The sequence below is a fragment of the Madurella fahalii genome (assembly GCF_045866475.1).
Source record: "Madurella fahalii IFM 68171 DNA, scaffold_5, whole genome shotgun sequence".
Taxonomy (NCBI): Eukaryota; Fungi; Ascomycota; class Sordariomycetes; order Sordariales; genus Madurella; species Madurella fahalii.
Window position 1 is genome coordinate 2,096,545 of NW_027263975.1, and position 13,607 is coordinate 2,110,151.

General features: G+C 57.0%; 2 protein-coding genes across 2 annotated transcripts; both read right to left on the reverse strand.

Moving 5' to 3' along the window:
- Positions 1 to 1,082: 1,082 nt before the first annotated feature.
- Positions 1,083 to 2,597, reverse strand: MFIFM68171_09200 (Extracellular aldonolactonase; the record flags this gene model as incomplete). The annotated part of the gene is made up of 4 exons (XM_071064619.1): positions 1,083 to 1,415; positions 1,485 to 1,715; positions 1,777 to 2,008; positions 2,206 to 2,597. The coding sequence occupies 4 exons, from the start codon at positions 2,595 to 2,597 to the stop codon at positions 1,083 to 1,085; spliced, it is 1,188 nt and encodes a 395-aa protein (XP_070920720.1).
- Positions 2,598 to 6,602: 4,005 nt separating this feature from the next.
- Positions 6,603 to 10,301, reverse strand: MFIFM68171_09201 (Folliculin-interacting protein N-terminal domain-containing protein; the record flags this gene model as incomplete). The annotated part of the gene is made up of 1 exon (XM_071064620.1): positions 6,603 to 10,301. The coding sequence occupies one exon, from the start codon at positions 10,299 to 10,301 to the stop codon at positions 6,603 to 6,605; it is 3,699 nt and encodes a 1,232-aa protein (XP_070920721.1).
- Positions 10,302 to 13,607: the final 3,306 nt, after the last annotated feature.

The following is a 13,607-nucleotide window of genomic DNA, read 5'->3' on the forward strand; positions in this document are numbered from 1 at the left end:
GCGACCCGCTCTTCTCCAACTGTGCTCTGGATGTTCTTCTTCCGTAAGTCGCCCGGTCACACGCCTTGGGCTTCTCCGCACTAGGATCCTTCCCGTGCCTACGACCGCGTCTACGCAAACTTTCCAGAGCCGGGAGGCGCGATGGGGCTTGGAGACCGAAAGGGATCCGTAACGCCCGCGCCTAAGTTACGGATCTGGACGCCTCCTTGCGCACTGGAAATCGGTCTCCTCCCCGAAGAGTCTCGGCGTTCTGCAGGCGCCTCCTCGTCAGTCCAATGACTCGAGCTTTCACCACGGCTACCATCTAGAAGCATACTTTCCTCTCCCCGCACGAGCACATGTTGCACAACATCACCACACCACCCGCCGTTCCATTGACGATCCTGTCAAAACTGCCATCTCGCAGCCAGCACCAAGGAACCCCCTCAGACCTCGGTCGAGCATCACCCCGGGTCTCGGCAGCGTGTTCAGGATTCTGCCGATCTCCGCCCGATCAGTCCGTACGGGCCGTTGCATCACACTGGGAAGTCGAGTTGCAGTGTTGGCACGTAGCTAACCCCCTTTCTCCCGCCTTAGTGCACTCTCAATGCCAAACACAATGGTGCTACTACCCATGGCCGACGTGGAGACTCACAGGAGCCCTGGTCCTTGTCGTGATACCGCGCTCCCCGGTGTTGACTCTGCCTGTCCTCTAAAGTTGAGAATGCTCTTCCCGGTTCTGCGGCCACGTACCACAGCCTCGGTTCAACGGGGCTGTTCTTCTAGAATGCATTTGCTATCAAGGAAGCGGTATCGAGGATCGTCTCGCACCCTCCCGGTTTCACTTGAATAGTGAAACCGCGTTATGAGTTCTCAAACGGGCCACATGGGATACTTGTCAAGGCACATCATGTGTGGATAGCTGGAGTTCTTTATTTCTCATGTTTAAGTATCGTTTGTCTCGTCGTTACAACTCTAGCCGTAACGGAGAAATCGTTATCCCAAGCCTATTCCAGCTCGAGTGTTCTAATACAACGCAAACCAATTATTTTCAAATATCAAGGGATAGTGTTTTTTTTTTTTCTTTTTCTTTTTTTTTTTTTTTACTCCTTGAACAAGACAAAGTTGGGCTGGCCAGGGATATCCGCCTCGGCAACAGCGTTGCCGATCTTGCCCGTCGCCGTGTCGCGCTCAAAGATGACGACGCGACCGTCGGACTGTAGACCAACAGCAACGCGGGTGCCGTCCTTGTTGAAGGAGAAGTGGCGGGGGTTGATGCCGCCCGCGGGTGCCGTCTGGACGTGCGTCAGGACACCTGTCTCGGGGTCAATGGAGAAGGTGATGAGCGGGTCCGAAGGGACAGTGGTGCCGTTGGCGACCGTGAATTCCAAGTTGCGCTCGAAGCGGGAGGAGAGGGTGATGAAATTGCTACCGGGCTGTTTTGTTTGTATGATAGTTAGCAGGTGAGTGGGGTTTGTGAAAGGGGTCCCAGAGACTCGACTTACAGCAACGGTGATCTCGGCCGCAGAGGTACCCTCCGGCACAGGGTCGGTACCGCCGTGTGTGGTGGCGTTGTAGACCTGGTCGAACCCGAGGGTCTCGTCCTCGTTGTAGGTGACGGCGAAGCCGGTGACACTGTTCTGCAGTTCGTTGATGACGTACAGGAACGTCTTAGAGTCGCTGGTGAAGAAAGCGGCGTGCCTGGGGCCAGTTCCGCGGTCAAACTCGACTGAAGTCTGGGAAGGCTCAGTTAGCAATCCGCTTGGTGGCAACAGGGCTCCTCTTAGAAATACGCACCGATTCGGTGTACTGCAGAGTCTCCTTGTCCACTTTGAAGACGCGGAGGAGATCAGCGCCCAGATCGGGGAAGACGAGGAACTCGCCAGTGGGATCGAGAACGGCCTGGTGGGGGCGAGCTTGCTCCTGGGGGTTGGAGCGGTTGTCGGCCGGGGCGGGGAAGAGGTCAGCCTGCAGGGGCGTGATTGCCGCGGGGTCGGCAATGTTGAAGGTGTTGATACCAGCCCCTGCGCTATAGGCGGCGGATGTTAGCAGTGGTTCAAAGTCCTGATGTCGCTTCCAGTCGTTTCGCAGCACCCGCACCCTGTTGGGCAAGGCGTGTGCTGTTCCCCCTTGCCGTCGCCAAGGCACGCCCACGTGTTTGGCGATTCCAATAAAAATCTCTGCGACGGCCCCGATTCGAGGAATTGGAGATTTGGGGGTACTCACTAATCAGCCACGGCCAATCCGTGACCGCCGTCGCCGTACACGATGCTGCTGACCGGGCCACCAAACGTCGGGAGCGAGCTCAGTTTGGTCACCAGGCCATCCGCGCCAACCTTGAGCGAAGTGAGGGAACCGTTCGGGCTTGGCCAAGCCTCGTCAACGCAGTAGAGGATGTCGCCAGCTTGGGTCAACCACGACGGGTAAGGACCGCAGTCGTCGGAAGCGGCGACGGATTCCAGACCCGATTCGCCCAGCTCGAACGTCGTGACTTTGCCTACCGATCCCTCGCCTGTAGGGTACGTCGTCACAAAGAGGAAAGGCGATGCAGAGCATGCGGCGCTCACCAGGCCGAAGCCTGTCGAGAGCGCAGCAGCGATGCTGTAGGATGTCCGCATGGTGTGGTGTGTAGCAACAGCTTGGCGCGGGTCAGTGCAGCAGAACCAGATATTCGTCTAGGTCCGGGGTGTAAGTTTTTGAGTGTGGGCAAACTCCAGGTCCGAGGACTGTGGCGAAGTTTGTTGGGCGTTTGGAAAAGAAAGGTCAGGACGTAAACATCACCCAGGTTTCAAACCCCTCAGCAAAGGCGGCAGAGCGCTCTTATAATGAAGGAGCACCCAGTGTCGATCGTTGCACACAGCACAGGACCTGCCAACGTGGACAACGGGCACAATGCCGGCTAGGCGCCTTAAAGGCTTCTTCAGATCCGACGAGGGCCAGTTATTCCCATCCACCCGCCTAGCTGCCATCAGCCGGGGGCGCAGTAGTCAGCGGGACCGCCGAGCTAGCGGCGGCCATCGGTTGATGGAAAAACAGTCAAGAGATCCCTTGCAAGCAATCAGGAAGCGGGAGGTGCTGTGCCTTGTTCCGCATGGCTGAGATCGGGCGAAGGAAGACGGCGTTTGGCAGTTTGGTGGCATTAATTTACCCGGACCGATCGGGACGAGGGCCAATACCCCGGCCCCTAAATAAGACTTGGCGAACAAACAGAAACAAAAGGCGGTCCCGTCACAGAGCCAAAAGAACTCTCGCGAGCAGGCGTGCGGTCAGAGCGGGCACCGGCCTGAGGGAATTGGCTGGCTGAGAATGCGACGATGGGAACGTGTTGTCCCTTTTCGGTCCAATCTCGTTGCGGGAAGAGTGGGGATGCTGCAGGGCGAACGAGATGCAGGGGTAAAGCCGTCCCGGCAGGGCAGCGCCGGGCTCAAGAAGCGCGGCGGGGAGAAGCGCACAGCCAGCCGTCACACTACGTCTCCTTTTCCCCTGGATTACGCCGCAGCGTCGATCGGAGGAGGGGACAACGCCGCCGCAAACCACTGCACAACAGCCAACCAGCGATCGCCGGCGCAAACGGCGCACATGTCCAGACGCCTGTGACCAATTTAGTAGTAGGGGCCTTTGTGTTCCCCAGAACAAAGGCACTCTTGCGGGGCACACGATCCTTTCAGATCAAGATTGCGGTGTTTCGCACTAGATTATGCGAATGCGATCGTCGAGTTTCAGGCAACAGCCCAGCTGGCCCGGCTGCCCTGATGGAGTATACGTAGGGTGCCTTAGTAAGTACGTTGCGCCGCGCTGTCCCAGGCTTCCTCAGGAAGCAGTATGCACTGTAATATAAACTTTTTAGGTGATTGGGCCCCTTAATAAATCATCATCAATTGGCCACCACCCCAGAGCGGCCGGAACCTTCCGCAATTTCAACTTCCAGGCCGTCGGCGCCGACGCGCCATGGCATTAGGAGTTCGGAGGGTGCCAGGTTCGGGCCGTCAGACTCCGCCCGTCATGTCATCAGTCAGGTTCTAGCAGTAGAGAACCACACTCCCTATCTCGACATCCTACCTAATCTCAGGCCGTTAGTCAGGCCCACGTGGTTGCGCGGCCAGTTGGCCGCCGCTTCGCTCTCGGAGGAACGACACGAAAGCGCCCCCCACAAAGCCGGCACATACAAAGACCATACTAGATGATCGAGAGGCTGCTGTCTTCGCATCTAATGCTACCGGTCCTGCGCTGCAAGCGCAAGACATATCCCGCCCAAAAAATAAAATAAAATAAAATAAAAATTGCCGGATCTTTGCTATTCGACAACCTCGAGCCGTCCAGGCAGAGGGCCCTACATGAGCAGCTGCAACTTTACGGCCGAATTCGTCCACGGGCCCCGCGGCATCGACCGCTTCTAGCGGACGTCGACCGGTTGAGTTGGGGGAAACTCACCAGATGTCCCGAAACCGGCAAGTCAAGCAATCGGTGACCGGACGAGTCTGTTCCATGCACTTCTCGCAAATAAAAGGCCACCCAGTTCCAGCACCACGCTCCCGGGAGAGGGTTGAGAACAACTAATCAACACAAGCTGCCCCCATCCCCGGGTCTTTGACGCTGACTAAAGTGCCCAAACATGTCGACCCTTCCAAGACACTCTGTACTGTACTTGGCCTACTCGTACAGCAGATGAGGTAATACAAACATGTGCATAGAACGGTAAAGCAATTCTTCCCCCGCTACCTTAGGTAGGAACGGCAAGCCGACTTGCACTCGCAAGAGATGCTACTGCAACTCCCGCCCAGGCAGAAACTACGCCAAGCTCTACCGCCGTTGACAGCCTCTCGGCTCGGATGGGGTCCTGAACCAGACAATTACTGAGGTATCACGCAAAACCCTGAGATATCCCCCCCAATCACCTTCCTATTTCAGCCTACGCACGGCTGATTTACAACCTCGCTGGCCGACCCTACGAGTGTTATGAAGGTGGTAGTACTGTACCATAGACTTCTTCAGTTGAGGGACCCCAGAGGGACCCGAGGAAGGACCAGCGGGTCATACCATTTTTCTGTCATTTGCTATTTTTATTCTTTATTTTATATTGAGTTTTCAAGGCTGCACCTCCACATCTCACATCTCTTTACCGAGTAACCTAGGAGGCCCGGTTTAGCTTCTAACAAGCGACGCTACGGGCAGAAGCCTGCCTATGGGATTCGTGCATGGTTAGTGAATACGTAACGTATGTAATGTGTCATGGGTACACGCATCTCGCTGTCACAGTCACAACCCTATTATCTTCGCCCAAGGATGAAGACAGGCGCCACCGTCCCTAGCACCGGGAGTTGGTGAATGCTGACTTTAACCGTCGTCTTTAGCCGCGGTCGTGGATGGCGCGACCCGCACACGTTCACGATGCCTCTGCTCGAGCTCGTTGTCCATCGTAGACTTTGGAAAAGCTGATCAGGGTTTGAACGTTGGATGGCACCTGCAGGGCGCAAGCGCTAGGCCTCCACGCAGTTAGACCGGCATGGTCCCATGGCCCAGCGCTCACAGTAAGCCGGGCTAAAAGCGCCTCTTCGGATAAAGGGGACGCGGAGGTCAACGGCAGTAAGCCGAACGACGTCTCTCTCAGCTCTCCGTTTCCCTTCACCGTGGTTCAGAAACGCGGGGAGGGGAGCAAACAACGCAGGGGACCAGAAGCTCCGTATCAGTATCGCATCTGGCCAATTGCGCGAGGGGCAGTTCACTGGAAAAGAGAGCGTGATGGTAACCCGCATTGCAGGGTTACTCTACACAAGTCCCTGAACGTAGCACTAACTTTGATAGACTCTTGCGAGGATTGACGACGGCGCCAACGATCTAGACCATCATGGACTCTCATGTATTTACTAGAAGCCCCCCCAACGGCAAGTGGGTTCATATATTAGCATCGCCATGATAACAATGCTTCAGGTACCGATATCAATAAATCTTTCCCGCATTGTAAGCCTGGACTCGGTACTTTTTTCCATCGTATTGCTCGCCTACGCTGTCCCTTGCCTCTCCTGCCCTGGTCTCGTCCGTGCCAGTGCTAAATGAAAACGCTTTTATTATGGTACCACCAGCCCGAGCCCCAATCCGAGGTTCTTAGAATACTAAAGTTATTGAAGTGCCATCAACGCAAGCCCACTGACCCGGTCTATCTGTCATCTGACATGGAGTACCGAGAGATTATTGAGTGGATTAATAAGTGGGAACATGGAACCGGGAACGGCATTACATATACCAAGCCAAAAGAATTCCCCTTTGAAAAAAGGATGCCTAAAGCGAAACGAAGAGGGAAGTATGTAATTAACCATGTAGATGGGCGAACTGGCCCGGACGGGGCAGGTAGGCACAGAGCAGAAGACCTAATATAGTAGGTAGATGTGTTGTGACGAAGGACCTAACATACGGCCACGATGAAGGCAGCAAAACCAACGCCATGCTCATGAACCACGATGCTCTACAACCCAAGGCAACTAACGCAACGAATGCGATCTGCGGGTAGGTGTTGAATGCAAGATTGACCACGAGCTGGTTCCCTCTGTCCAGATTAGGCCTGCCAAATACGTGAAAAGAACCAAAAAATTGGGAATATAAAAAGGCTGGGGGTATCATCAATCACTTTAATCACCGAGATCCACGCTCTCTATCCAGCTCCGGACTGCCTCGCGCAGCGGGCTCTCCTTCTCCCTCGCAGCAGAAGCAGCAGCAGCACGCTCACGTCGATATCCTTCCCGCCCCTGGCCCCGGCTCCGTTCCTGCTCCTGCTCCTGCTCCTGCTCCCTCTCCCCAATGACATCGTGGATTATGTCCTCCAACGCCGAGAGCAGCACCGTCTTGCACTTGGACCGCGGCACCTCCTGTGGTTCTACGGTCAGACCCTGATCGTTTTGCACGCGTGATGGGCGCGCCTCGGCGTTAATAGACATGCTGTTGCTCCGCTCCCTGCGCTTGCTGGTCGACCGCGACGAGTTCGCCGAGCTCACTTTGCTGACCGTTTCTGTGCCGCCTGCCGCGATGACCCTCTCCACCGCCTCGACGAGCACGTCATCGAAGCAGACGATGGGCTCCTCTATGAATTCCTCCTTCAGCTGCACCTCGTAGAGTGGGTGGCCCGCTGGCGTAAGGGGCGCCGGGCTGTACGTGTGTGATGGCGTCGCCGGGCCAAGGTTCCCAGCGCCCGGCTTAAGCCTGACTAGGCGACGGTAGCGTATGCGGGTTATAGTGAACGTCGCTGTATCGGCCACGATGGTGGAGCAAACGTCCACCCACCTCTCCGTCGCGTCTCCGACTGGCTGCGTGACGGGAAGCGTCGTTGGGGATGGGCTGACTTGCATCGATGCCTTGACCTGCTCGATGATGTCATGCTGGGCAGGCAAGGCCTGCAGCACAAAGTCAGGGTGGTACTGCTGCAGCCAGCCAGCCACATTGAGCGGCGCATCCCCATCGGCGGAGAAGCGGTAGGATTGTTCAAAGGCATCAAGACCTGTGCCGAAACCTGGAGCGGATAGATAACCACTGCTTGACGGCGAGCTAACGGCACTCTCGAACGAGGTGATAAAGTCCGGCAGTGGGACATCCACGTCGATCACACCATCATCCATGTTGATCGACGTTTTCACGGGGGACTCGAAGGCCCCGGATGGGTCTGGTATCCGCTGTGCCTTTCGCACGATGGGTGGTTGTTCGGAAAGCCCCAGGGTATCGGCAGACGTCCGGGGTGGTGGTGTGGCATCTCGGGACTCCGCCGCTGGGCTGTTGCGGGTATCGCCGGGCTGTTCAACTGCGGAACTCCCGGGAGTTTCGGTATCCGATTCGGTCTTGGAAGGCAGCGTGGCCGGAGGCTGGCGAGACTTCGTAGGTGACGAGGGGTCCCCGTTCTGTCCGTCACTTTGCCCAGGAGCTTTGGCTGTCGAATCTCTTCTCCGCACGCTCCAAAAGCCGCTAATGACACTCCACCTCGAGCTTTGTCTGCGTTCGCCCGACGCGTGAGATCCCGTACTGTCTTCTTTCGTGAGACGCTTCAAATCGTCCGCCGCTACGCTTGTGCTGCTGCTGGGACGGCCTTGGGAAAACACCTCGGCTCGATGGGCGGTGGAGAAGTGCGGAACGCTGGTCTCGGGGGTGATGGTGGCGGTTGTGGCAGCGCTGCTTTTTCGCGTAATTGCGTCACTCCCGCGAATGGGCAAGTGGCTTGTCTTAATTGAGGTTGCATCCGAGGCTCGTCTCTCGTGTCTACCCTCCATGCTCAAGTGCGCTAGTGGAGGAGGGACGGCACTCGCACGCGCATTGTGCGATTGTAAACTGAGATTGCGGGAATGCGACGGCATACGCGACCCCGTGCGGCGGTTTATTTTCCTCCGTAGAGACTCCTCTTTGAGGATGGGGACGACGAACGAAGGGGGCGATTGCGACAAGGTCCCCAGAGAGGCCGGGGTGCTTGGTCGATGGGCTCTGATGGCGGGGAGCTGTTGCGAAGCCGGCAGAAACGCAGCGAGTAGGAATACCAGGCGCCGAGCCGCTATCTTGTTGTCGCTCACAATGACGGTGCGAGCGGGCACCAAGGAGTCTTCTTCCACTTTACTCTTCTGCTGGAAAAAGTGCCGGCGGCGATACGACGGCGGGCTCAACGCTTGGAGCCAGTCGGTGTGCGTTGCGAGGAACCCTGTGAGGAGATTGAAGAAGAAAAAGCCTTGTTCCCTTCCACCAGCCCACTTGGCCACCCACCGAGCCTCCTCCCGCCAGATCGGCCAACGGTTTTGGCCCGTAGCCACGCGAGAGGCTCGGATGCCAGCCACAATCCTAGTCTTCGAGGCATCGACTTCGGCGCCAATGTGTCGGTTGTCGAGCAAGCAGTTCGGAAGCAATGTGATGTGTTTTGTATTCGCTTTCGGGGTTTTGACTGGCGGTCCGTCCTCACTGCGGCGGGCGGATATAGACGAGCCCCTGCCCATCTGGATGGACAAGGTTGGAAGCGGGTCCGGAGAGGCGAGGTCAGCCTGCCTGAGCATTGTTAATAATGTGGCGGCCACAGTGGACTGCAAGTGGCTCAACGTCCGCATGATGATGTCCCAGTGTTGCGTGATGGCGTCGATCTGATCTTCGACATCGGTACCAAAACCTGTGTCGAAAGCATCAGGCCCGAATCCTCCTTGGCCGACCAAGGTCCAACCCGACCGCCGGGTAGAACTGAAAGATGATGGAAACGAGTCTTGTTCTGTATAAGAGCTGGAACCCCTGAAGGTCGATCGTAATGTGGCTGCCGGTGTAGGATGAGAGGGCGAGGGAGGTAGGCTGATAATTAGGGCGACGGCATACATGGGCGTCCTCTTTGGTTTAGGCTGCTTCCTTTTGATTTTGATATCGTCCACGGTGTGGGGGAAGGGGTAGCCGGTATTTTCCTCGGAGAAGGGACCATGAGAGGCCACATCCTCATCAAGCGGCAGGTTGACTGGGAAGAGTCTTGTTATCAGCACTTTTTTCCGGTCCTGGAGACGGCTTGCCCCGCCAGGCGTAGGAGGGGTGGTGAAGGCGGGGGGATTTTCCAAAGAGAAGGATTGCGAAAGCCGGCTCGCTCGCATGCTAGATCTGCCGACCGAGCTACGGCCGTCTCCGAGCGTCGAGCTCCCCTCGGACGGTCGGGTATCTGACGGCACAACATGGACTTTGGTCGAGGTTCCCTTGTACGCCATGAGCTCCGAGTTGCCGAATATGCAGCTGGAAAATGTGGCCAGCTCCTCGCGGTACTCCCGCCAGGCGCGCTGCGATTCACTCTCTGCATGGCCCTGATTGCGGCTATGGACCGATGGTCTCCTATCGAAGGCGCCCTGTCGAGCCTTGGGGCTGCCAGGCTGGATCACGATGGGGCGCTGCACATAACTAACACTGGGCTTCCTTGGGGAAGCAGGGGTTCGGCGCGGCTCTTGGACCGAGTAAGAGCCGGCAGTGGCGGAAGGGCGATCCACAGAAGCGGTCGGGATGGGCGGCGGAGGCTGGCTGTCGTAGAGCAGAGATGCTGCGACGGAGCTCAGGGCGTCCTGCATAATGATGATGCGGACATCGCGCACGTCGAGCTCGATGTCGCCATTGTAGTCGAAGGCGTTGGTCGGGAAGTTGATGGGAGTTGACGAGCCGCTGGAGAGGGGGTAGAGCTGGTTAAGGCGATGCTCATACAGATCCTGGGGATCGGGGAAGAGCAGGTTTCGCGTATGGATGTCCTCCTGCACCGACTCGAGAGAGATGGGCTTGTGCGACTGGGTCTGAGCTGAGGGGAGGGGCCCAGCCCCGGAGCCGGCCCCGAGATTAAAGAGCTTCCCAAGCATCCCAAACAGCAGACAAGTCGCCAGAAGGCGGATTGTAGGCTGTTTGGGTCGCGAGACTGTCCCTGTCAGGCAGTTCAGACGGCGGCCAACCACCGCATCGCCGCTGATGGGGTTGGCGGTGTCGCCATGCGAGAAGGGCTTGTCGAAGTGAGCGAGTGTGTGAGAATGAGATGTGTCGATAGCGGTGATGAAGCGTGGAATGGCATCGCACGCTAGGGGAGCGGGAAGATGTTAGCACCGTGCGTGCGCAGTAGCGGGACCAATGCCCGTCGAGCAGCACCAAAGATACGTCGTTTGCCTCTCTTCCCCTCCCACTCCTCTCGAGCTGCCTGCAAGATGAGCCGGGAGAAACAACGGCCCGTCGAAGCAGCTCACGAGACACACGGCTGCGATCAGGAGCGCGCGAGTATCCGCGATGTGAGTGGATGTGGACTGTACCAGACACGCGAGGGCGTGTGCGGGCGTGCGTTGTCCGGAGCGACAACGGATTGCTGGGCTGGATGCCTTATACCACAGCAATCGCAACAGCAAGCCGCTATCCGTACCGTCTTTCCCGAGCGGTTAGCACCAAAGAGCGGCACCCAAGGTGGGCTTTTATCACGGTGTGGAGAACGTACCGAAGAGGCCGGGGCCTCTGGTTACAAGGAACGAATAGCGGGGGTTCCCCAGAGCGAGGGGAGGAAACAAGAGGGCGAGAAGAGAAATCGACGCTTGACGCGGCTCCGGCGTCTCGTCGAGTCCGCTGCCTGTCTAATTGCGATGTATCCGAGCAGGACCGGCCAGGGGTTGGCGTCAGAAGGTCGATTGTTTGCCAGTCGTCTTTTCCTTTGCGGGGGTCCAGAATGGCGGTGACGACGAAAGCGGCGGTTGATGTTCTGCGTCTTGCGTCGCGCGCTCCAAGCTGCGGCAGGTGTGGGTGGGCGGGTTGCAGGGGTTAGGGCCGAGAATGAGCAGCGGGTGGGACCGGCTGGGGCGTCGAGCTTGCAAATCGAGGCGGCTCGAACGGAGCGATGCAGCAGAAGGGCGGGGCCAATTTCACAGACCTGGAGTTGGGCAGGGCTGCACAGACTCGGCGCCATGCCGTCTCGGGCACCAAAATACCTGCTGAGAGCCTTGTCACTCCACATCAGAGTACTCTCGACTTGTATCCTACAGCATGCACGCCCACACACTCTCTCTGTGGTGCGTCTTGACGGGATTGTGTAAGTCGGGCAAATCAGAAATCTGCTTAATCATTGGGCCTTTTTATGCAGACCTGCTTGACAGAGACCAGGGTGCTTATCGCCTTATGAATATAGGATACCAAGTCACCTTTGCGCTGGAGGGTGTCCTGCACTTGCGCCGCCATCCTATTCAGAACACCAGACCTCAAGTACCACCTCTTGCAATTTGACCGCCAAAACCACGGGTGGCAGTACGTCTACACTATAACCCGCCACCGAACGGAAGTAACTCAGGTTGCAGCGGCTCGGCCGTCGTCGGTTCCCTTTCCGAGCCGCTCAGGGATATTCACATGTCTCGGGCGGCCCATGTTCATCTGGCTTGTCCCATGGAGAAAAAGCCTTGGGCATCCAGCCGCCTACCGGGGTTTCTCACCTCGAAATTGGGGCTACCGACTTGGGCCCTTCTGTGTTCCGGATTTACATACGTCGCGAAACCGCATTCGGGCAGTGCTATTGCCCTGGGATGAAGGATTTGATTTCCGACCGTGTGGGCGCGCCGCGATATTGGTCTCGACGCGGGACAGCCCTCCAAACTCCCCACCCAAACGATGCAGAACTCCCGCCGATATCCAGGTCTTATCGGCAGTTGATTGATCAGGCAAAAAAGACGCAACCTGAATCAGTACAACTTTAAAAGTCCCATCATTTCTAGTCGCCCTGTCCTTGTCACTGTATTTAAAAAGCCATCCTTGTGGCCGCCCGTAACCTGCCTCTCTGGATTAGCCTGTTTGTCATCGGCCCGCAAGTCGGCAATCCGCAGCCGGATTGGGCGCCGTTGACTCCTCACCTCGATGGATTTCTCAGAGGCTACCTGCCACCATCTGCTTAGCACATGTATGTACTGTACGGTACAGTACCATAGCTGATCTGCCCCGCTGCGTCACTAAATATTGTACAGTACCACCCCCCTCATCTCAACGAATTGCTCCTCTGGTGCCGCTTCGATACATGTTCAACCGCATAATCACACGGCGTTCTTCTCTTCTTGTCATATTCCAATCCAGATAGCCCATCAAACAGTTTCTTTTCCTTCGCCACGGTAAGAAATGGTAAGCTATCTCTTGCGTGCCTCCCCTCCATAGGCTTCCTACTGCGTGAGCTACCCCGCCATCCTTGCAATATGCATGCCCAAATGCCACACAGCCAATAATCTCGCCGGAGGGGAGGTTGATATGGCCCAATGAGGCAACCTAGTCTTGTGGCTTCACCGCAGTCTAGTGAATCGAGATCATTGCGCGCCCGCCTTTACCGCCGTACGCACGCTGAGGTGTCACTGCTACGTGCGGCGGAGGGGACTGCACGTGCAGATTTGTTTTTCTCGGTTGCATACAATGTCCAAGATCCCTCGCGATCCCCATGTCGCCGCGGGTAGCCCCCTCAACCCGATCGACTTATTGTTTGGAAATGGAAAGACGGACATGACGTTAGTGTAATCCCGACGGCCATCCTTCGCATCTCCATCGCATCCCCGGCCCCTTGTGCTACCTCTTCCACAACCGGGAAATATCGATATCTCTTACGTACAACAGATCCACAAGAAGTCGACGAGTCGCAGCTGGTGATTCCCGCCCGGAACCCTTGTAAATGGAAAATGCCCCCACGTTCCTCCCCTTTTCCCCTTTCCCTGCTCCAAGGCCACGGATCCGGGTTGGCCCAAAAAAGCAAAATGAAACGAAAGCATCATCACGCAACGAGGCGCTAAAGGCTGACGGGCGTATGAGAGACCTTCCCCCCCCGATTCTGACACCGAGCCTCCCTTAACACGACCCCATGTGCATTATTCACCTGCCGGCATGTGGCTGAACCATCCACGTATCAGACTGCCGTGCTCACTGCCGTGCTCACTGCATCAACCAAGATTTATTCCCCTTCTTCTCCCCGCCATAGGAGCGGCGGGAAGCTGACTCTACACCTGCCAAACCCCGACCCCGGAATCCGGTCCGGCGTGGCACGGCGTCGAAGTTGGTAACACAAAGCCAATGCCGAGTCCATGAGGGGGTGCGTGGCTATACTGAAAGGCAGGCAGGAAAAGTGATGTAAAGGATCCGGGCACGGGCAGTGTTGCTGCACGGCGAGATACTTT